Source organism: Musa acuminata, chromosome BXJ1-11 (assembly GCF_036884655.1).
Source record: "Musa acuminata AAA Group cultivar baxijiao chromosome BXJ1-11, Cavendish_Baxijiao_AAA, whole genome shotgun sequence".
Taxonomy (NCBI): domain Eukaryota; kingdom Viridiplantae; phylum Streptophyta; class Magnoliopsida; order Zingiberales; family Musaceae; genus Musa; species Musa acuminata.
In genome coordinates this window covers 934,874-958,316 of record NC_088337.1, presented here as the reverse complement: position 1 = coordinate 958,316, position 23,443 = coordinate 934,874, and the positions used below count along the sequence as shown (strand labels likewise).

Here is a 23,443-nt window from a genome sequence, read left to right as displayed (position 1 = left end):
AGGACGAAGCAGAATGGAGAGAGAGAGAGATAGAGAGGATCAGATGGTAGCCATCGAGCGAGAGGGGTAGTTACAAGGTTGCGTGTCGAATACCAATTAAAGAAAACTAATCAAATTGAACACCGTCTTGTCTTTCTCGCATCATTTGTTACCGTCAGATTCACATGGACGGTTTGATCAGCTGGTGGTAACCACAAAGAAAAGGATGGTGTAAATTATGATGCATATTAAAAACAACCAGCAGTCCTTTAACCTTAAAGTTCAGAGCCACACATATGGATCAAGACGACTTGACGGAAAGTAATGGCTCAACATAGCAACTTGATTTGATCAGTCCAGCAAATAAATTTCCTATCATCATCGACGAGCCATCATCATGTGCTGAAGCACTTAATGTGATAAAAATATCTTGAGGGTTATCAGGTGGTGGTGCCCTTTTTATTTCTTGGGCCGGTTTGATGGAAAAAACCCAAGACCGATTTCACAATGCCTGTGCCCAAACGCACACAATGAAATATTTTTAACCCGATAAATAAAAATGAAAAGACGATGTTATACAGGAACGGCTCCTTGTCGATCCGTGCTCAAAATTAATTATTGGCTTTGATCAAGCTCCTAATGACGTATGGCAGAATTCCACCGTGGTTGTAGTATGCTAGCTCCACCTGCACCAACGGGAAGCATATCAATAACTACAATTTACAACATAAAAAAGCATAAGATTAAAAGAACCAATGGAACTTATATTTGTACCTCAGTGTCAAAGCGAACCGTGCATGTGAATGACTTGCCAGTATCTGTCGTCACTGTGACATCCTGTCCGGGTTTGATATCACTCACATTGCTTGGTAGGTGGATGGTGTAACGTTCATGACCTGTCAAGCCAAGGGTCTCTGCGTCTTCCCCAGGCTTGAAACATAAGGGGACGATTCCCATGCCGACAAGGTTGCTACGGTGAATTCTCTCAAAGCTCTTCGCTATCACTGCTTTGACACCCTGCAATCATGACAGTGTTCCAGGAAATATTAATATCATGGGGAAAATATTACCAGATGATACTAATAACTAAGACCTAGAGAAGTAACCTGTAGCATTGGGCCCTTTGCGGCCCAGTCACGAGAACTTCCACTTCCATATTCTTCACCTGCCAATACTATAGTATCATGCCCCTCGCTTTTGTATCTCTGCAAACAAAGTGAAAAACATTAGTTAAGTGAAATGTATTCTACTTGATTTTGACAAGAACAAGTCATGTAGTGCAGCTCCTACATGAAGTAGTACACAAGCTATGAGGGGTTCTGAAGTAACTAACCGTGGCAGCATCAAATGCAGAAAGTTTCTCGCCAGAGGGAACGTGAATGGTTTTGGGACCAACTTCTCCTTTCAAGAACTTATTAACGAGGCGAATGTTTGCAAATGTTCCCCTTGCCATAACCTCATCATTTCCTCGGCGACTCCCGTATGAGTTGAAGTCTTTCGGAGCAACACCACGCTCCATCAAGTACTTGGCAGCTGGACTGTCCTTGTGAATGCTTCCGGCAGGTGAAATGTGATCTGTTGTGATACTGTCACCAAAGTTCAGCAAGCAATAAGCATCTTTCACAGGATGTGGACCGGGGGGTGACATCGTCATGTCCTTGAAATAAGGAGGTTCATGAATGTATGTTGATGTAGGATCCCATGTGTAGAGAGTACTAGATGGCACTGACAGCTGGTTCCACATGGGATTCCCTTTGGTTATTGCCTTGTATGTTTCCTTAAACATGTCTGGAAGCACACTAGATTGTACAACCTAGAGAAACAAAGAAAACAAGTTTGAACCAGGCATTCTAATAATAATAAAAATAGGGAACACACAAGGAATATCTCACATCTGCTATCTCTTCATTCAAGGGCCAAATATCCTTGAAGTAAACCTTCTTTCCATCCTTCGAAGTCCCTATAGGTTCTTTTTCAAAGTCAATGTCAACCTGCAAGATGATTCTTGTCAAATGGTTAAGCATATTTGGTCTTCATGACATTTAGTATGTCTTTGCTGATGTCGTATACATTCTAAATATAATAACTAACATGTACGGATCAACTGTGTCATAAGACTAGAGGTTCCTCTAGAAGACAGGTTGAAAGGACCACATATTAATTATTCAGCATCTTAACAAATAATTTTCCTTTCAAGAGGAACACATATTTAGATTTTTTTTTTCAATTTGTCACTAAAAGTTGGTTGGAAGTTTATGATCTGAATTAATTTCTGACTTTAGTAAGAACTCAGAGAGTTTTCCAGAGTGGTCAACATAAGAATGTAACAAGAAAAGGTGACATAAATGCTAGACAGTTAGGCAAGTTAAGTACAACGTAAAAGTAAACTAGCTGACAGATAAAGAAAATATTAACATGAAATAACAGAAAATATGCAGAATTTCGACTACTGCTTTTACAGAAAATACAGAAAAGAAAGTGGCAGATCAAGACCATTGATGCATACCGTGCCAGCAAGAGCATAAGCTACCACAAGGGGAGGTGACGCAAGATAATTTGCTCTGGTCAAAGGATGTACACGCCCCTCAAAGTTCCTATTCCCAGACAACACAGCAGCAGCAACTATGTCTGGAAGTACAACACCAACTTCAGACTTCATTTTTTAAGAGAACAAAAGAATGTACTAACCTGAAGAAATTAAAAACATTACCATTCTCAGATATGGCAGCAGATACTGCTTCATCCAGCTCACCAGAATTTCCAATGCAGGTAGTGCACCCATATCCAACTATATTGAAACCCAGCTGGTCCAAGTACTTCTGCAGACCACTGAAATAAACATTCCAGGTTTAAGTTTTGAAATAACAGAGAAGCTTGAAATTATAAGTACTGCCGCTACAATCTTTAAAGCTACCTCTTCTCCAGGTATTTAGTCACAACTCCAGAACCTGGAGCAAGACTCGTCTTAATCCATGGTTTCACCTGATTTGAACAAGAAGAATATTAGACAAAGGGAATCAAGTATTGGCATGTGGGTATCTGAACTGTATCAACTACAGATTAAACATGTTGAAGCTGTTGATTGAATTACTTTCTAATATACATAACCTACTTCAAATTTTAATTGCAATTTACTCGACTAAGCAGCTGCCATACAACGTGTCATTTTGATGGGCATAAGTATTGATTATTGAATATTAATCTTAAGGACATAGATGCTTCACTAGTTGTACAAATGCGGGTAAAAATACGCACAAGACATCAACTCTGCCAGAAATTAGAGTTGGTACAGTCATATCCAATTAAGTTGAATCAGATATATAGCATTTATGGCCATAAGGTATATCATGGGCATGCTGCAGTATTCAATAAACAGTGGAGATACATTTAATTATAACAATAAAAGTAAATACTACCTACATTCCTGCATCAGAAAAGAAAAAAAGAAGAGAAAAGTATGTTATCAGGCATATTAACTTTCTAAGATACTGATCAAGGCAAAGAAGAAATCCTTCACCAATTGCAGCTACAGACAAATTGCATTATGTAATATCAGCACTGGGTTTGATACAAATACATAGCTTTTTGTTCATCATGAAAGAGAAGTATGCCTGATATGCTTAGTCGGAAGAGAACAGTATGTAATTTAAGAAAGTCATTAGTAAATACTGATCAAGCTTCTGATCTTTCTTCCCGAGTCAGCAGACGTTTTGAAATCGAGGATCAAACACAAAATCAATCTCATATGGACACGCAACGCCTAAAAATAAGGTCATCAAACTGCTGGGGTGGTGGGCGGGATATGTAAGAAAAAGTACTCCGAAGGAGATTCCACAACTGTAGCTAAGGATGCCAAAGAGCTAAAGACATACTAAGAGTGCAAGGTGAAAGCCCTCTTTGTCAACAAAAATCAGATCGTGATATCAAAGAATTGAAAGGTGATTACTAGTGATATTAGCATATTATAGTTATCTTTTCCTTGCAGCTAATGACTTCATTCATAGAAGGTAATTGTTTATGATATTATGACACAGTTGCTCGTGACAGTCCTAAACACAATAGGATGACAAAATTCAATTTTTTGTCTAATAACTGAAATGTTAGAAAAGGAGAAATAAAAGATGTATGCAGCAAATGCTAAAGCATCATAGTTAACCTCAAGACCCAGCTCACAAGCCTTCTTTGCAACCAAAGCAGCTCCAAGCATGACACTAGGATTTGATGTGTTCGTGCAACTGGTAATTGCAGCAATCACAACATCACCATGCTTAATCTGGGCAGGTGTACCACGGAAAGAAAATTCTGCAATTTTGTTCTGTGATTCTTTTGGCACAGCAAAACCCTACAAAAAAAACATTTGGATTGTTGGAACAACTATAGAGCAAATCTTATTGTAAAACATGCAAGACACAGTTAACCTGCAATATCATTTTACATGTATTCTTGCTTTTGTATACAAAGCACAATTGCCAAAGGGAATATTGTGCAATATCTGATAATTTAAATTGATATGTACAAATGAGATTAGTGACATATGGGAAACTGCCAGACAGATGCCCAGGTACAGGCAAAACTAGTTTTCATGAGAGACATTTTCTAACAAAAAAATTATTTTGTTATGTGCCTCATTTTTATAGTGAACAAAATTTTTATTTTTCATATTTGTGTTGCCAAAGAAAGGATTCCCCACCGGATGGTATGGCCAGAACAACATGGCCAGGTACTTAGGGTATGCTTATAGAGCACCCTTTTCTTTGTTGTTCTTATTCAGCTAGTAAACATAAGCCTAGCAGTAACATTTTTTTTTCAAAATATCAAAACTATATGACTAGATAAATCTGATACGGCCAATGCCGTTACAATCAGAGGTAGTCAAAACAAGTAAGGGTAGGGCCCAGATAGCCCTCCAAAAAGGATCAGCCCTATTGGTCCTAGCAAAGTCGCTAGCCAAATAGCGATGCCTAACAGTAACATAAATGATTATAGAGATGTCTCATTTACTGATGTGAAGAAGTTAGATATGTGCATGACAATTAACACATGGGAACAATCCCGTTTTACTGAGAAATGCTAATTACCTAGGACAGAAAGAAATTAATATGTAGAAGAACTGGAAGCATTAGCTTATTGTGGGACTCTTGCAAATTCTCCCTTTCCTCATCATTAGTTCCTTTTTTGTCAATCAGAGAGTTCCAAATTCCTACTCATAATAGAAAGGGTTTAGCTGAATGTGTGCATATATTAATGGTGAAATATTAATGAAAACACAAGAAAATGAAGCCAAAAAAGTTGATGGTGAAACATCTATTGAAAATTTAGGAAATGCTACTGGAAACACAAGGAAATAAACGATATTAGGTACTAGGAAATAGAAGACCGGAAGCACTGGTGATAACTAAAGGTACATAGGTGAAATTTGGAAGCACTGAAGACAACAAAAATGAATAAGCTATTTATTTGGTAGTTCCTTTTTCAGCATGACAATATTCATTAACATCTGAACTAATTTTACACAGCATCACTGAAAAATGCACGATAAAGGACACTGAGTACCTTGAAGCCAACTTTGTTGTCCAAACAAGTCTGCCAATCTGATTTCATTTCCTTCAAAGGGACTCGATCATGAGGCCTGCATATTAGATTATTTCAGAAGCTAAAGCACAGGATACGAATGTATTCAGCCAACACTTAAAAATTGCAAGCTAGTCAAAGGCTTCAATTTGTGTCCAAGGTTACTTACCTTTTAGGTCCTGATATGCATGGTTCTACATCTTCCAGATTCAACTCCAAATAAGATGAGTATACTCTTTCAGTTTGTGGCTGTTAGGGAATTATCAATCAGATAACTAACATCAAAATAAGCAGCATTTTCATGTGGTCATCATTTGGTCAAGAGCAGGTTACCTGACTGTAGTCAACAAACATTTTATTGGCTCGTAAGTATGTTTCTATCATGGCCACCTAACAGTTGAGAAGGGAATTACCAAGTTAGAGTGCATTTATAAAATTTCTCATAACAACAATTATATGTAATAACGGAAAATTACAGTCTCATCACTTCTTCCAGTCAGTTTCAGATACTGCAGTGTGACATGGTCAACTGGGAAGAAACCCATAGTTGCTCCATACTCAGGGGACATATTTGCAATAGTGGCACGATCTGCTAATGAAAGTTCACTCATGCCTTCTCCTGTATAAAGATATTATAACACAATTTAACAAGAAGGACAATGTAGGATATACATGTATATATGTGTGTGCATATAGAGACAGAAAGAGAAAGTGGTAATTACACCCTTGAAATGTTGAAGAAAAAAAATTGAAAATCAATAAAACCAAAAAGGTAAAACTTTTGAGGCACGTTAAATCATATACCATAAAACTCAACAAACTTCCCAACAACTCCATGCTTCCGAAGCATCTGGGTCACCGTCAAAACCAAGTCTGTAGCGGTCACACCATTCCTCAATTTTCCACCAAGTTTGAAGCCAACAACTCCAGGCAGTACCATGCTCATCGGCTGCAGTAGGAGAAAGGACAAGAATAAATTAACAAACTTCGTAAGAGTTAATGATTCTTGTATAATGCACACCTGTAAATAAATCACAGTTGCAACTTATAAGCATGTAGATTTCAGTCAGAGAAATAGGAATCAATAATGCCAATACACATAGTCGCAAATTAACTTACTACACCCGTCAAATTTATCAAGGCCTACAGATGTTATTTATGTTCCATATTGTAAGTAGAATTATCTCACCTGTGCCACATAAAGTAGTCGACAATGATCTCTCTCCCTCCTTTTTTTTCTCCCTCTCTCTCTCTCTCTCTCTGGCCTATCACACTTCGTTGATCATTCCAATTTACATAGGCCTAAAATCTATAAAGTAATTTTAACAGAAGATATAAATATGAATTAATAAAGACAAATAGCTTAAGTGTTAAACATAAGAAGTTTCTAACTGATCATTGATCTCAGGCAGTCATCAAGTAGTGAAATTAAGAAAGTCACATTGTGGAACATTTTAGCAAATTCAGTAGCTACAGATAGATACATCAGATCACTATGTATCCAAAGGAACCAAAGCATTCTATTGTAAAATTAGAACAAAAAAGGAGTGAAGCGAAGGAATTGTGCTCCATGACATGTTCCAGGCAAGTGGAACAAAATTGCAAGCAGATGAAGATCTCGAAATTCGACACTGCCAATAAAATAGACTTACCTGGCCAAGCATTGCGGCTTCTGCCTCAATTCCACCAACACCCCAGCCAGCAACACCTAACCCATCTATCATGGTTGTATGAGAATCAGTCCCAACCACACTATCAGGGTAAAGCAGTCCCCCGTTGTTGAAAACAACACGACCAAGATATTCTAAATTCACCTACAAAAGGCATCTTAGAACTCAAAACAAATATGAGTGAAAAAAAAAAATCAAGATATTTATAGGGAAATAATGTAAAACTACTGAGTCAGCATCATCATTTTTTCATAATCAAGAAGATTACCTGATGGACGATGCCAGATCCTGGTGGAACCACAAGCATGTTACTGAAAGCATTCGATCCCCACTTGAGAAAACCAAATCTTTCCTTGTTACGATGAAATTCAAGTTCCATGTTTGCCTGCACTGCATTTTGTGATCTTGCCACATCAACCTGCACCGAGTGATCAATAACAAGGTCCACAGGTACCTGCATGATAAATTTTAAGTCTAATGATTTGTTCAAAATGAGAAACACTAATGGATGTGGAAAAATATCGACATTCAAGAGTTCTGACATTCAAAATGGATCTTTTTCCCTTTTTCTTATTTCATATTTTCTTATAAAACAAGTGGAACAATAGTCAAAATCCAAAAGTTCAACCAATGTAAATTTTGAACATGCTTTCACAAGGTTTTTAGCCTAGCAATTACATTGACAAAATGACAGAGTAAAAAATTAAAGATCAAATGTATCAAATACATAAGGGTGGCTAGAGAGTTGCAGCAAATGATCACAAAATCATTTGTATGGAAGCTCCATAACCAAAAGATTACCAGCTCCTTCAATCCCTTAAATTACAATTGATCAAGAAAATGTTAGGTACTCCACTAATCCACTAAATTACAATGCTTGCTTGATTTTTTAATCATAAACTAAAATATATCTTGTCAAAAGAGCACCATATATCATATCCTTTACTTATTTATTTTCCTACATATATAAGTTTAGTCAATCAATAAAAGAAAAAAACTTTCAGTGGTACAAAATTGGATGTATAAGTTCTAAAGGAATTTTGCCTATACAGACAAGAAAAACTGATGAAGATTTACTTCCAAAAAGATATATTAAAGCATAGTTGAAGAGAAATTTAAATAACAGAAAGAATGATATAACTACAATTTTAAAGCTCTTACCAAGGGGTTGATTTTATTTGGATCACTCCCAAGCTTCTTCATAGCATCTCGCATGCATGCAAGATCAACAACAGCTGGAACACCAGTGAAATCCTAACAAACATTCAAAAGCCAAAGAAAATTTCACTATAAGTAGCACAAAAAAGAATATTTAACAGCATAGTTAACTTTCATGGATGTTGCATTATGTTGAACAAAGGTTTGCAATGAAAAGGAGAAGTTTATGATAAATTTTCTAAATTTTACTTCTAATCAAAGCTATATATAGTTCTAAGACGACATGGGAGAAGACAAAATAATGTTCGCCTTTTCCAGAATAAAGAGAAAAGCATAATCTGAAAGGTATTGGACACAAACAAAGGATATTACCTGCTATCTAGCACCCTGTCTCTATCACAATGCATTGCCATTTAATCAGAGAGTTATTCCCGATGTCAACTATAGTTTACAATTTATATTTTCTTAAATTTTATATGGATTTATTATATTATTGAGAAACCTAAATGATCATCTATATATTCAATATTTTTTTCTTATTTGTTCGATTACCACTCTCCATACAAATAAAAAATAATATATTGGAAACTTTGACTTCTTTCATTAGAAGAAAACACCCTCCCCCGTCGTCACAAATAAAAATTGACATAATAAGTTGAACAAAAAACAACAAGTTACTTTACAAATCATTACCAAGATTAGGCGCAACTTCAAATTTAAGAAAAAAATTCCAAAATCACGGAGAGAAGAATTACCTGAAGGAGAACACGAGCAGGCTTGAAGGGAATCTCAACTTGCTTAGGCGAGGTGTTCTCCCAGTCCAAGATCTTTTCCACATCCTTCCCAGTCACCTGGAACTCATCACAGTTCCGAATTGCCGACTCCAAAAGAATCCTTATCGAGTACGGCAGCCGATCTAAACAACCACGACGACCACAATGATCATCATCATTTCAGCAACACTAGAAAACATCGAAACCCCACTGCGAGCAACCGAAGCCCTTACCGATCCTGGGGTCAGTTAGCGCCGGCAAGCAGTAGTACTTCCCAAAGTCCCCACCTCCCGGCTTCGAAAGCGTCGTCAAGATGCTCTCGTACGAGTTCTTCGAGGCTACACAATTCCGAAAAAACCAAGAAGATCAGATCGGATCCGGATCAAGACCGGTGTGGAAAGGAAAATCCCGGAGGGAGAAGGATACCCATGGTGGCGAACCGGCGTTCAAATCGGTCCGCGACGGCGGCGGAAGAGCGGACGAGGGCGCGGTGGCTGATCGGAGACCGTAAATCGGCAAGATGGCGGGCTGGCGGCGGAAAGGCGGTAGCAGAACGGGGGCTAGGGTTCGAGGGCGGCGGAGCGGGAGAGGAAGAGGAGAGCGAGGGGAGGAGGTAAGCGGACCGGGAGAGCGCGGAGGAGGAGGAGAGGCGAGAGGCGGAGCGTGCGAGGAAAACCCCCGCCATTGCTAGATAGTTGTGTAAATATGCAGTTGATGCCGAGGAATTGGGAGCACAGGAGACGGCGAGGGCGAGGGTATATATAAAGTGGAGGAGGAGGAGCGATAAAACGCAACGACGGGAGATCGAGCGAGAGAGATGCGTGGCGAAGACGCGTGGGTAGTGCTCGCCTCGCGTAGGTCAAATTCCCGGCCGCCAAGCCCGAGGGTTCTGGGGAGTCGTGAGGGGGCGTTGTTCTCGGGCTCCTGCGGGACCCGCTCAGTTTCGGTACCCACTGAGCACGGTGAGAAAACGGGTGCAGCTTGGTGTCTCCTCATGTGAAATCTGTGGCGGGGCCCAAGTCACGATGGTGTTCGCTGTTTGCAACCTCGCGGTTGATCGAATCAGTGGGTCCCCCCTCCGGGAGAACGGCAGTCGAAAGAGGCAATTACGCTTACGTTTGCTCTTCTTCTTCTTCTTCTTCTTCTTACGGCCCCCGCTGCTTGCGCCAACACAGGAAACTGCTTTTAATATATTTGCGTATGTAAACCCTCTCAAGTCGATCATTTCAATATTCTAATAAAGATTAACATATTATCATCATGAGTACGAGACATAAAAAAAAAAATCAAATATCACGTCTGATAGGGCATTTTTTACCCCCGGGATACGTCATAGCTAAAACCACACGCCACGTCAGAACTCGTACCCCTAAGACAATGTTCGACACACTTGGTCCCGACAATCCCGGAACGATAACACCCGTACGCCGAGCCAGAATCCGTACTGGTGTCGTACTATTTCCACCATGCCAATCCATGTACGGTCGATCCTTTCACGACAGTATAAAGACCTCTATCCTGGCTCCCAACAAGGGGAAAAAACAAAAGGGAGACAATTGACTCGCTCATCGAAGGGGCTAAAGTCAGGAATCACCCGACGAAGGTCTTTTTTGCAGGAAAGCGATCATCCCGAGCCACGAGTGCCTCGACCCGGAAATCACCACCCGGTAAAGGAGGGCGAGCTGTCACCTATCCCGGGAACGGAGAGACACAGCTCGACGCAGACGATGCTTGGACCAAAAAACATTGACCAACACCCCGTCGCGAAGGTTCGACCTATCTCGACGTCCAGCTCAGCCAACGGAGAACTCCCGACATCGACCCATGGACCTAGTCGTGTTGACTCACCAGCTACGGTACATTTGTTCACCAACAACGTCACCGTTAGGGAGTTAGTAATCAAACAATCTTACCGGATTAATATGACGTAACTCCCAACAGTCGATCTCTGTTGTGAGATCGGACTTAGCTTTGTTCCACGGACCACAAGCAATTCCTGGTCTTCCCTGTCGCGAGTCGTCTCGTGTTGTTAAGAGTCAATCTCTCGATTCCCTTTTTCCTGGAAATTTCCAAGCGGAGAATGAAGGTTCTTCTTCTCCGATACAAAACTTGTCGCGAGCCTTGGAAAACATGACCATCGTGTTTGTTTCGGCCATCCACAGACCCTGAAACTATCTTCAGGAAACAAGGACAGTGTTTGACCAGTTTCAGATTCCTCTCAAATTGAAAGAAATGTATGGATTCAATTATACACTAAAATTGGAGGGATATGCATACATATACATTAAGATTTGGAGGGGCAAATATACCTTATTAAAAACTTGAAAGAATCGAAACGTAAAAGTACATTTTATAATCATTGGGGATCAGTTATAATTATATATGTGTGTGTATATATAATGTTGGATTAGGTGATCATGGTGGCTTGTTGTCATTTAATATAATAATATATATACATGGATGCATTAAAAGTCCAACCCAGAAAGGAATGGAGGAGCTTCTCACAGCACAAAAGAGCGAGTCTCATCCTCATACTTCATATGCCATCTGTGTTTTGGTTGACGTTGGGCAAAGCCCAAGTGATTTAATACTCCATGCATAATCCAAAATATAGAAGAAGCAGAAGCCAAACGTTGTTTGGATTTGTTTTGTTTTTGTTTTTGTTTTTTTTTTTTTTTTTTGTGAGAAAACACATATTAGATCACATCATGATGCAGACGGATAAGATGACTCGCTGACTCCCCAATTCTATACGTATGTTTTACATCCAAAATATGAAAGAAGCAGAAGCCAAACATTTTTATTTGGATTTTTTTTTTTTTTTTTTTGGTTGAGAAAACAGAGATTAGATTACCTCATGAAACGTTTAAACGGGTTGCCAGGAGATGTATTGTCTCTGCAAAAGAAAACTTTGGAATGTTGTTGTGGTTAGGAAGAGTATGTATCAATTGTTTTGAATCACTTTTTATTATGAGATAATCCCTCTCTTATCGTGATCTTGCAACAATAGTGTTATTTATCAATAATGACGAATTTTAGCTCCTGCAAGAACACATCGAGGACGGCCGGCTTTACTACACGTTCATTACGTGGTGGACTTCGAGTCTTAACGCTGGCCAAGTTCTACTCAATTAAGTAAAATAATTTTATTCTCTTGAAATCATATCATTTCATAGTTTTGATTTTAGTAATTTTATTTTTTTTTATTTTTATTGTATAAGCATAAAAAATTATGATTATACTATTATTATACAAAAAATTTTAATATCAAATTAAATTACGATTGATTAAATTTACACGTACTTTTTTAATGTCATTCAGAAAATCTTTATTTGATCTACAAATACATCGTCGAGAAAGTCTTTATCTTATCTACAAGCGCATCGGATACGAAAGCTAAAAGATGTTGATCTACAAGAAGAACTAATATGGATTAAAAAGAAATGAAAGAAGATTTATAATCTACTAATAATATCATGTATCCTCGTTGAGTCCTTATTGTTAGTCATAAGTACTATACAAGTCATTCACATGAGTGATGACATATGTGATATGTTTCACGATCTTTTTGCTTATTATTATTATTGATATATTTCACTTTATGTTGTTTATTGCATATGATGTCATTGGATCTATGTAATAGAAATTGGATCATGATAAAATCATGATAATAAAATAAATTCGCCTATAAACACAAATCATAAATATTCCTAGTCATAGGTTACTCGAGAAAAATATCGAGATAGCTAGATAAACTGGTGTACTATATATTCATCCACATGATGAAGATAACTAGTCTCATAGTCATTGTACAATCTTTCTCTCCATGCACACCATAAGGTTGTACCGTGATCAAGAAGAGGCTAGCCTTTTTTGTTATCCATGTACTCTAAACTAGGGTTGTCGGCTAAGGAGGAGAGGAGAGGGAGGATAATAGGAAGGGTGGCTAAGAGGAGACTAACCTATGCCACCTTTTGACCCCTCTTATTTATAGAGGTTTTGACACTTAAACCTAATAGATCTTGTTCTATTGGGTACTAGACCTCTCTCTAATTACCCAAGCCTCTTAGATTAATAGATCTATATTCAATAATCTCTATTTAATCTCATTGGGTCTTACCCAAAAGATCTAATAATCCAAGGGCTTACTAGATATCCAATATTATTTGTAAGTAAAGCTTACCTCCACTAATTATTTATGTTATTTTTATGAATTATTTCCTTTGATATTTTTAAATTTTATGTTATTTGTATATATTATTTTACTAATTACAATTAGATATATCCTCTCAAATATAAATATAAAATTTCTTAAATTTTTACTTATTTTAGAAAGATCGTAAAAAACTTCTTTTAGTCCACCATTAAATCAATCTATTCTTATAAAGGATGTAAATATCAAGTCTTAACAACTTACCTCTCAATCAATAATATATAACACCTTAAGTCACCACCATACACACTCTAGCTTGTTGGTTCCATAAAAAAAAAAAAAAAAATACTTACACCTAGTTAAAACTAGCATCACCCTCTTTCACCAAGCCTATATGCCATTTTAGTTTTTGATCAACACCCATTCAAATGACTATCTATCTCATCAATTATATACCCACCTTAAACCTATAACTTTAGTTATAATTTAAATAATTATTTTAGAAGCCTCACAAGCTTCATAAATTAAAAGTATTTGATTATTTATGATATCCCTAGCTTCAACCATATACATGATACAAGTTAGAACTAAAATTTAAACCGTATATTTTCATTAGATACTCTCTTGAACATAATTTTTTTCGATGTTTTGATCCTTTAACTCACAAGATATGTGTCACACCATGTTATATTTGTTAAATCTAATTTTTTTCCTTCCGAGATGAGAGCCACCACCATATCTATCCATCATTGGGTGCATATGGGTGTACAACAAACTTCCTTAAGACTGATTCATGATACTTCTATGTGCCCTAGCTCAACCAATAATTCTCCTTTAGATCGTTATTATAATATTATTCCTGTTCAACATCACTATACTTCATCCTATTGCTACTATATAACTCTCTCATTCACCTATTCACTAAACCACTCTACATCATCAATTGCAGCTACATCCTTCATACCATAAGTGATACCCTTGTATTCTCCATAGTCAAGGGACACCATTGTGTATCAACCTAATCAAGTATATATCACTAATTTATCACAAACTCACATGTTATCAATACAACCTAATCATCCCACCGAGCTTAAACATCACATGATAATATGCTCCAAAAATAATATATATAAATCATATTACATCCTTGATATCCACACCACCACTAGTTATTTACTTGAGCCTATAGAACTCATAAATAACATCTAAGCTCAAAAATCCTCTCATTGATATAAAGTCATCTATCATAAATATGATGCTTTACTTTATAGTGTCATATGAATTCTTGTACCATCCAACCCTATACAAAATATTTGGATGTAAGCGAATCTTTTAGAGTAAACGAAACTAAGATGGATCGATTACTAGATATAAAGCACGTATGGTATCTAAGTTGTCTCTAAGTTACTACACATATGGTCATCAGAAATCCCTTCATGATCCACAAGTTGTAATTCCCCTAATGCCCTTATGCCACCTACCTCGCTGTAGAAAAGGGCTCGGGCCGCAGTTTGTCGGGCTTTGAGGCCCATCGGAGCCCAATAATCGAATTCGATGTCAAAATTTAGTTGTAATAGTAAATTTAGGATCGCGTTGCATTCATTGATTCATTCAAAAACTGTGATGAAAGTCCAACTCGGAAGCGTGGTTTGACCGACTCGGTGCGTCTGAGAAACGACGACTACGACTCGCACAGCGGCAGGCAACGGGACGGTCGATAGAGTCAACGACGAACACGTCACAACATTAATTGCTCGACTCGCCTTTTTCCTCCTCCCTTCCTCTCCTTCCCCTCCCTCCTCTTCTTTCTCTTAGTCGTTAAGCATCCCCTCCCTATCACCACCACTATATCACAAGATCCCTCGGGAGCTGCTCTGCAACGGGACGCCATGGATGTCTTCTCTCGGTCTCCTTCTTCATCCTTTCGATCTTCTTCCTTCTCTTCTTCGTCTCCTTCTTCCTCTGCCAGGCGAGGGAGTCAGAGCAGAAGCAACCGGGGCACGGCCTCTAAAATAATCGAAAGGGTCATCTGTGCCACCCTCACCTGTGTCTTTGCAGCAGGTTGGTATTTTTTTTCCTACGCTTCTTCGTATGCTCAACCTCAACATCGCATGATCTACTCATACCAAGTCTTAGATCTTTTAATTCGGCTTCATGGCGTGTGCAGTTGGTTCGCTGGTAGGGGCGATCACAGGAGCTCTCATCGGCCTAGCCACCGAGAGCGGCTTACTGCGAGGAGCTGGAATCGGAGCTATCTCCGGGGCGGTTTTCGCTATCGAAGCTGTCGAATCATCTCTCGATCTGTGGAACTCCAGGGAGTCCGGAATTTGGAGCCTTCTCTATGTGGTGAGTCTCGAGTTCTTTTACGGAGAGGTTTGTCGTAGAACCATCGAATCATCACGTCAACTGACCGGACCGGGTCTTATGCAGATCGACATACTCTGTAGCCTCTTGAGCGGAAGAATTGTCCGGGAAAAGGTCGACCCAGCGATGCAGAGCGCAGTACAGAGTCAGGTACCTGCTCCTCACCGAGCTGCAGCGATCCAGAAGCTGACCATGTCGATGGATACTAATCTCGTTCTTCGATGTTGCTCGAGTGCAGATGAGTGCTGCCGATCTACCTTCCATAGAGAATTTCGATCTTTTTGCGACCGATAGTACCGGAGGACTGGCGATGGATACGGTGGAGAATCTCCCAAAGACCAACATCACCGCCGAGAATCTTGAAGCTGCAGGGGAGAGTCTCTGCTGCTCGGTGTGCCTACAGGTTAGTGTTTCCCGTCGATGCAACTTGTTGCAATCCGGCCAATGGGTTGAATGATCATTGACATTTTGGTTTCAGGACTTGCAAGTTGGAGAAACAGTGAGGAGATTACCCCATTGTCACCACATGTTCCATTTGCCGTGCATCGATGCTTGGCTCATCAGGCACGGATCATGTCCGCTCTGCAGAAGGGATATCTAGGTTCCTCTCCCTCTGTAAATTCCTAGACTCGAGTGAGATGTATCAGTAGTAGTATATCGATACTCCACGGTTCTTCTGCGTATTGTTACTTACGTTTTGTTGTCACACATCCTTGTGGATTGTGATTTGTGTCTCTACTCATTTTATGAGATATATTAGTTCATTTTGGACAGTGATCCCCTCTTCTCGATCTTGTCATGAAGAAAGATTGGATTCCTGAAGCAGATAACTCATAGATTTAGAAGGTTTTTAGGAGACTTGATAGTAAGTAGTCTCAGACAAGTAGATAAAAGCATCACGATGGAGCGAATTGACTATAGATATTAAAGGTGGAAGAATTAATCATAGCTCATTTAGTTGATTTGTTTCAAAAAACCACTCCAATAAATTTTTTACTTTAAATTTCCATTACAACATATGTAATTAAAAATGATTTAATACCATCATCAATAGTTATAATCATCATCAATGCAACAAAATACTAACCCAATAGATGAGCAACATTAATACACAAAAACAAATCAAGGCAAGCTTCGAAAGTCTAAAAAAATCTTTGAAAATGATTTTACGATGTTATTTCTATTTCCACATGAGTCTCGTAGTTATGGATCCTTAATTATATTAACTAAAATTATATCAAGATATGACTAATTTAAATCACCATAAACTTGGTTAAGTACAATCTCTAATGCAAAACAAGTCTTTTATATGATACAACCACTCAAATTCTTTTTGGAATATCTTCAATAATCATCATTGATGTATAATAATCATTTGTCATGAATAAAAAAAATAAAATAAAAAGGAGAATAAAAACTCAGTAAAATTGTGCAAGGCAGATTGAATTATCAAGTGCCATTTGATCATTGATTCATAAATTCATATATCACAAAGCACAGAAGCATCTTTTGCACCTACCTTAGATACAGAGATACCAACAACTGTGAGAAGAGAATGAATTCGGTCACGATCACAGCTGGTGAATGAATGCCGTAAAAAGGAACTATATCGACCTGCAACCATTGTTCCACTGCTGATCCAATTACCGCACCCACCACAAGGCCCCCGATAGTGATTACCGCTGCTTTTCCTGCAACACAAATTTCATAAACCTCATTTCTAGATTCAGAAGATGCAGCAGCTTTAAAATTGCCATGAGAAGCTGACAAAGGCGTATAACGACATAATCAGTGGCATCACCTGGATAACCAAAGCCTTCTACGAGGTTCGGTAGGTAATACATTATTACAAGTTACTTTGCATTTAGAAATGGAAAAAAGAAATATGCTGGCAAACAATAAACATAAGACCAGCATGATTTAAATTTTCAAATGCATTGGCAACCTATCTAACAGAGAGGAAAATCACCATGGATAAAAGGTTGACATCCTAAGCATCCACCTATTACATGGTCTTAGTGTATCTTGAAGGTTTGCTAATGCAGTCTGCTTTATATTCACCGGAGTAAACTACATGTAACCAAATTTTTGCTAGATGGCGAGTTATTTGTTCTACTATTGATCTAGAACCATTCTATAATGAATGGCACATACAGAATATTTAGTTGGCTGCAAAACCATAACTGTCATGATTCAATTGAAAACATGTACTTTCCAAATCAATCAAAACCATTTTAATCCTTTTACAGTTATCCCAATTTACCCTCCTTGCCTTTCCAAGGCAATTCATCACTTTCGTAAATAAGCTAAATTTCGTTAGCTTCATAGATTATCAGACTTTCATCTTAAAATCAACAAATATCCATCATCATATCCTCATTTCTGTAACATTCATCTTGTTTCTTAGGGCCATCATTCAACAGTGGACCTTCTGGCTGTAATAGTTTATTATTCTGTTGCTAGGAGCATCTACAGCCTGCCACTCATGAAGAATTTAAGATGACCATCCATCTCCCTTATCATTATGTATGTGTCAAGATATTCTCTCCAATATCTTGTGTGACAGGTCTTATATAGATAAACAAAGCCCTTTGTGTCTTTGTCCATTATACCTAAGCTCCTATTCCTAAATATGATAACAATAATGCACACTTTCATTCTACTAGCTTTGAGACACTTACACTTCAAGGCTTTGCTCCTATAATCCTCATAAATCTTAAGCAACATTATCCAGATGGTTTCTTTGCATTGGAAACCTAAGAAGCACGAACACATCCTTTTGGTGGACGTGTCCATGTCTGTGTCTGACATGTGTTGGACACTCGCGTGCGGCTTTGCGCTCGCATGGCCCTCACACGTAAGAAAAAAAAATATGGAGATTGTCTGTCATAAGGAAACATATATCAATTATATCTAAATATTGTTAAATATTATTTGACGTACTCTATTTTGGATATGTAAATTTAGATAATTTTAATTGTTTTAACTTATATGATAATGATATTTATTTGTTCACATTGTTGAGTTTATAAAATTTAAATATAAATACTATAAAACTTATGTTAATTGAATATTATATACACATATATATTAAAAAATACATGTGCCCTTGTCATGTCTATCTCCTATTGAAAAAAAAAATTAGCATGTTGCCATGTCCATATTGTGTCATGTTCGTGTCCCATGTCTGTCTGTTCTTCTTAGTAAGAAACATGTAACATGACACTTAACTAAAATAAAATAGGAAAATCAGAATATAGCAGCTACTTACCAAGGTTGATTCTCTTCTTTGACAAAAAGTACAAGGAAGCTCCAAAACTTGTAGCTAATATTAGCCCAGGAACATCAGCTCCGGTATATGGCCCTGCTGAAGCAGGAGAGGAGCCACTAACAAATGTGAGGACCATCAAAGCCCCATAAACACCTGCCTGTATGCCCAAACTGTTGGTAGATGGAGATTCAACAGAGACAGGAATGTTCTTGACTGTCTTCTGAAGCCACTCTGGCAAAGCACTTGTTCCTGTACTTCTTTTAGCTCTAATATCGGCATATCTGATGTTACCATTTGCAACTTTGCCAGCTCTTCGTTGTGACAACCTCTGCATAAGCAACATGTCATATGCAGCTTCCACCTGAAACATAGTAAATAACATGACTTCAGGAGAAAACCAATTGGCATTGGAACAAAAGTGCAGGATCATTTGCAATGAAACCTTAAAGTGCAACTGTCGTTCTGTAGGATTAAGCTTCTGTTATGGAATTAAGGTAAAAGTACTCTTAAGGTTCTCCATTGGATCAATGACATGCAGATGAAAAAAACCAATCATATAAATCAATGAAGTCGGTCATACCCACAACTAGGAGCTAATAGGAAAACTATAAATGCAAGGAATTGTCTAAATTGTAATCTACCACAGACCAAGAGACTAATGGAATCCATTTATGGGTCCAGTCCACCCTAACAAGCAAACTGTTTCGCCATGACCAAATCTACCCTCTTCCTTGAACATAAATCATTTCTCGTCACTTAAGCCTTTTAAACCCTACAAAGAAACATGTAAATCAATGAAGTCGATCATACCTACAACTAGAAGCTAATAGGCAAACTATAAATGCATGGAATTGTCTAAATTGTCATCTACCACAGACCAAGAGACTAATGGAATCCATTTATGGGTCTAATCCACCCTAACAAGCAAACTGTTTCGCCATGACCAAATCTACCCTCTTCCTTGGACATAAATAATTTCTCGTCACTTAAGCCTTTTAAACCCTACAAAGAAACATGTAAATCAATGAAGTAGGTCATACCCACAACTAGAAGCTAATAGGAAAACTATAAATGCAAGGAATTGTCTAAATTGTCATCTACCACCGATCGAGAGACTAATGGAATCCATTTATGCCTCCAATCCACCCTAACAAGCAAAATGTTTTGCCATGACCAAATCTACCCTCTTCCTTGAACATAAATAATTTCTCGTCACATTATCCTCTGCATTAAATTGTCACCGATATCAAATTCCATGTCGTCCTTGCACGAGAGAGCACCCAACCTGAGCGGCGGCTTCCATGTCGTCCTTGCACAACGTGAGAACGGCGTTCTTGGCGCGGAGGATGTCGTCGAAGGAGGCGTCTTCCGACACGCCGAGGAGCTTGAGCGCTCTCTCGACCGTCATCTCGTACGGGGCCGAAGAGTCGTCGGGTCTCGAACCAGCCGATGGCGGCCGGCGATCCGGGCAGCTCCGGTGGGGTAGGGTCACCGGCCCCCACCACCGGCTGCGCCGCCACCGCCTCGCGGCCCGGCGCGCGGCCTCGGGTCCCTTCGGCGATGGGTTGCCGCAGAGGACAGGACCATTGAGAGAAAGAGCGGCTGCCATTCTCTCGTCTTCTCGCACCCTCTTTCTCGGTCAGTAGTTTCTATTGTTAATCTTTAGAGAACAAGAGATCATTAATTTGTGGGCCCTCTCGCGTGTTTTTGTTTTTGTTTCTTTGTTTCTAAAAGGGCAACGCTTAGATGGTGTTAAAAACAAAACCCCTGTTTGTTTTTGTTCTTTGTTTTCAAAAGCTCCACCACATCCTATCCGAATCGTCGCTAATTACATATTATCATATTAACATTACGATCTTTATATTTTAAAAAAATTATATTATGATCCTTATAGTATTAAAAATTAAATAAATAATCTCATTTGTTATAATATTATCAACTACAACAAAAATATAACACGATATCAGATCGATATAAAAATAATGAACAAAAAGATAATTCTAATAATTTTATTTTGTTAAAATTATTTTTTTATTAATATAATTATTAAAACTAAAAAAATATATTAAAATTATCTTTTTATTCATATTTTTTATCGATCATGTTAATAAAACTAATGATATTAGGATAAATATAATTATTTATTTTATTTTTAGAACTATAAGTATCTTAATATAAATTTTTTAAGTAAAAAATCATGATACTAATAATATCGTATAATTAGGCTTAGAATAACAAACCCGTCACTTTGGACGGACGTATCACCACTGTATTTTCGGTTGAAGTGCTTTTTAAATTAGAAAACACAAGTGACATTTACATGTTGTTTTGTTTTTCCTCTCCACTGGCTTTTAATGATCCATGAGCTCCAAAGCGTCTCAGCCTCAACTTTGGAATATGTGATTTCGAAGATCCACAAGCTATTGGTTTTTGGTATAGTACAAAGAACATATATTTCTGCTCCTCTCAGATGAACTTTGTTGAATACTGGAACGGAGTAAATTTCTTTTTTTTAGTGAAAAAATAATACAACTCAGATCATGTGTGTTAATATCTATCTTTAAAAGCAAACTCAAATAGAGTTGTTGAGTTCACCGAAATATATAAGTTGAAGAGATCCAAACATCAATATCTTATCCTAAAGAAATGGATCAAAAGGGACGTCAGAAATGGACTTTTTCTAGTTGTTGAGCATTCCCTTGCTCTCAATTTTCTCCTCCATATATATATATATAAGGAGTGGTCTGCCTTCCACCACCAACAAAGAGATCGAAGTAGAGCAAAGGGAGACAGACATGGGGAAGGTTGGTGCAGCTGCTCGAACAATGGGGGTGCTTTCTCTTCCTTCTTGGCTCCTTGTTCTCCGATGTGAAGGTTGAAGCACAGGTGCCAATCCCAGCCAAGATTGATGGGTTCGCATGCAACGGAGCTCCTGTATGGGGCCAGTTGGTGGTGGTGGAGGCCTTCTTCGACCCTTTGTGCCCCGACAGCAGAGACTCCTGACCTCCTCTCAAGCAGGCGTTGCTGCACCACCCCGATCGCGTCTCCGTTGTCGTCCAACCCTTCCCTTTGCCGTTCTCTCTCTCTCTCTCATGTTTTGATCACTCATGCATCATAAAATGATGTATTCAGTAAAGTAGTGGACAGTATCTCTTATCATACAAAGAAATCTGCATATCTACTACGTACGAGCACAACTTAGTTCGACTATAAGAGGTTTCATGAGATAGGCTATTTACAAATAGATGCATAATGGTGTCATATGACTTAGATAAAATAAGTTAAGTCCATGATAAATAATATCAGAGTAGGATAAACACACTTAGAAATACTTAGCATGTAAACACAGAAGATCTAGCAGGATTATATTGAGGGTGACCAATCACTTAAATGAGTGAATATCCAAGATTAGTATTCAGAGGAATAGTTAATTCTTCACGTGAGAGACATCACAAAGACAAGTAAGATGGGAAGAACGTGTAACACACAAAGATTATGATAGTTGAGTTCGAGTTACAACTCAATGTTGATAACCAAACTTAATTGTGCTCATGGCAAGTGGAGTGCTTGGCAAAGGACGAGACCATGAAAGATAAGATGAGTTGCTCAACGTATAAATAAGTTGTGCAAAGCTTACAAACGTGAGAGGAATTATTAACTCAAAAGAATTCAGTACTCATGCAAAGGCTTATATGTGAATGATGGACTATCAATGGATATCCCAATGTGATCGAAACTTAGCGTCATAGAACATTAAAACTTTCTCCTCGATATGAGAAAGATACGTCCATAGGAGGCTAAAGTGTATAGCAAGTTCAATATATTACTAAGCCTCGAGGAATGCAATGGAAGAGTGAGGGTTACTGTATTAGTGAAGAGTCATAATATAGTAAGTGTAATTGTGGGGGCGGAATAATGCATAGTTCTTTTGGCAAGGCGAAGTAGTATAAAGGGATAGTGATATCTGAAACTTTCAAATGAAGGATGCACCAAGAAATGTTAATCCAATGTAATATATATCCAAGAGAGATAAGTTGTGGTTATCTAGAGGGAGAATCATATGCAATGATTCGTATATGTTGAGGAGGGGTATCTCAAGATAATATATTGAGAGGGAGAGGGGGGGGGGGGGGGGGTGTTGTATTAGTGAAGAGTCACGATATAGTAAATGCATTTGTGGGGGTGGAATAATGTACAGTTCCTTCAATAAGATGAAGTAGTATAAAGGGATGGTGGTATCTAAAATTCAAAAGGAGGATGCAAAGAGAAATGTTAATCGAATGAAATATATATCGGAGAATCATGTGCAATGATTCGCATATGTTGAGGAAGGGTATCTCAAGATAATAACTCCATAAAGCTCAACAGATCAAGCGAGCAGTGAAGAGTTATCGCATGATTTTGTATGAGATAATAAGATCAAGTAGGGGAGAGACCTAAGACAACACTAAACGAAAATACACTTAGAGTCAATATAGAGATCAGACGTAATGAAGAGCTAACC

At 38.2% G+C, this 23,443-nt stretch overlaps 3 protein-coding genes across 4 annotated transcripts; 1 reads left to right on the top strand and 2 right to left on the bottom strand.

Moving 5' to 3' along the window:
* Nucleotides 1–379: 379 nt before the first annotated feature.
* On the bottom strand, nucleotides 380–10,032 carry LOC135596749 (aconitate hydratase, cytoplasmic-like). Its single transcript, XM_065088864.1, has 20 exons — nucleotides 9,578–10,032; nucleotides 9,385–9,489; nucleotides 9,134–9,294; nucleotides 8,382–8,474; nucleotides 7,489–7,674; nucleotides 7,203–7,364; nucleotides 6,355–6,499; nucleotides 6,027–6,169; nucleotides 5,884–5,940; nucleotides 5,720–5,799; nucleotides 5,533–5,608; nucleotides 4,136–4,321; nucleotides 2,894–2,961; nucleotides 2,690–2,808; nucleotides 2,486–2,607; nucleotides 1,872–1,970; nucleotides 1,313–1,792; nucleotides 1,086–1,184; nucleotides 754–996; nucleotides 380–665 (listed from the first exon to the last, which is right to left on the bottom strand). Exons 1-20 carry the CDS (start codon nucleotides 9,834–9,836, stop codon nucleotides 591–593), a joined length of 2,958 nt encoding a protein of 985 aa, XP_064944936.1. The 5' UTR covers nucleotides 9,837–10,032; the 3' UTR covers nucleotides 380–590.
* Nucleotides 10,033–15,100: 5,068 nt separating this feature from the next.
* Nucleotides 15,101–16,441, top strand: LOC135596748 (NEP1-interacting protein 2-like). The gene is made up of 5 exons (XM_065088863.1): nucleotides 15,101–15,365; nucleotides 15,472–15,650; nucleotides 15,735–15,818; nucleotides 15,907–16,071; nucleotides 16,147–16,441. The coding sequence occupies exons 1-5, from the start codon at nucleotides 15,194–15,196 to the stop codon at nucleotides 16,267–16,269; spliced, it is 723 nt and encodes a 240-aa protein (XP_064944935.1). The 5' UTR covers nucleotides 15,101–15,193; the 3' UTR covers nucleotides 16,270–16,441.
* On the bottom strand, nucleotides 16,352–20,577 carry LOC103970118 (protein CHAPERONE-LIKE PROTEIN OF POR1, chloroplastic-like). 2 transcript variants are annotated; one of them, XM_065088862.1, is made up of 4 exons: nucleotides 20,225–20,577; nucleotides 18,940–19,300; nucleotides 17,188–17,359; nucleotides 16,352–16,485 (listed from the first exon to the last, which is right to left on the bottom strand). In XM_065088862.1, the coding sequence occupies exons 1-4, from the start codon at nucleotides 20,546–20,548 to the stop codon at nucleotides 16,425–16,427; spliced, it is 918 nt and encodes a 305-aa protein (XP_064944934.1). In that variant the 5' UTR covers nucleotides 20,549–20,577; the 3' UTR covers nucleotides 16,352–16,424. The 2 variants fall into 2 exon arrangements, with proteins under 2 accessions (XP_064944934.1, XP_009382044.2); XM_009383769.3 differs by lacking the exon at nucleotides 16,352–16,485 and having other exon boundaries at nucleotides 17,110–17,359.
* Nucleotides 20,578–23,443: the final 2,866 nt, after the last annotated feature.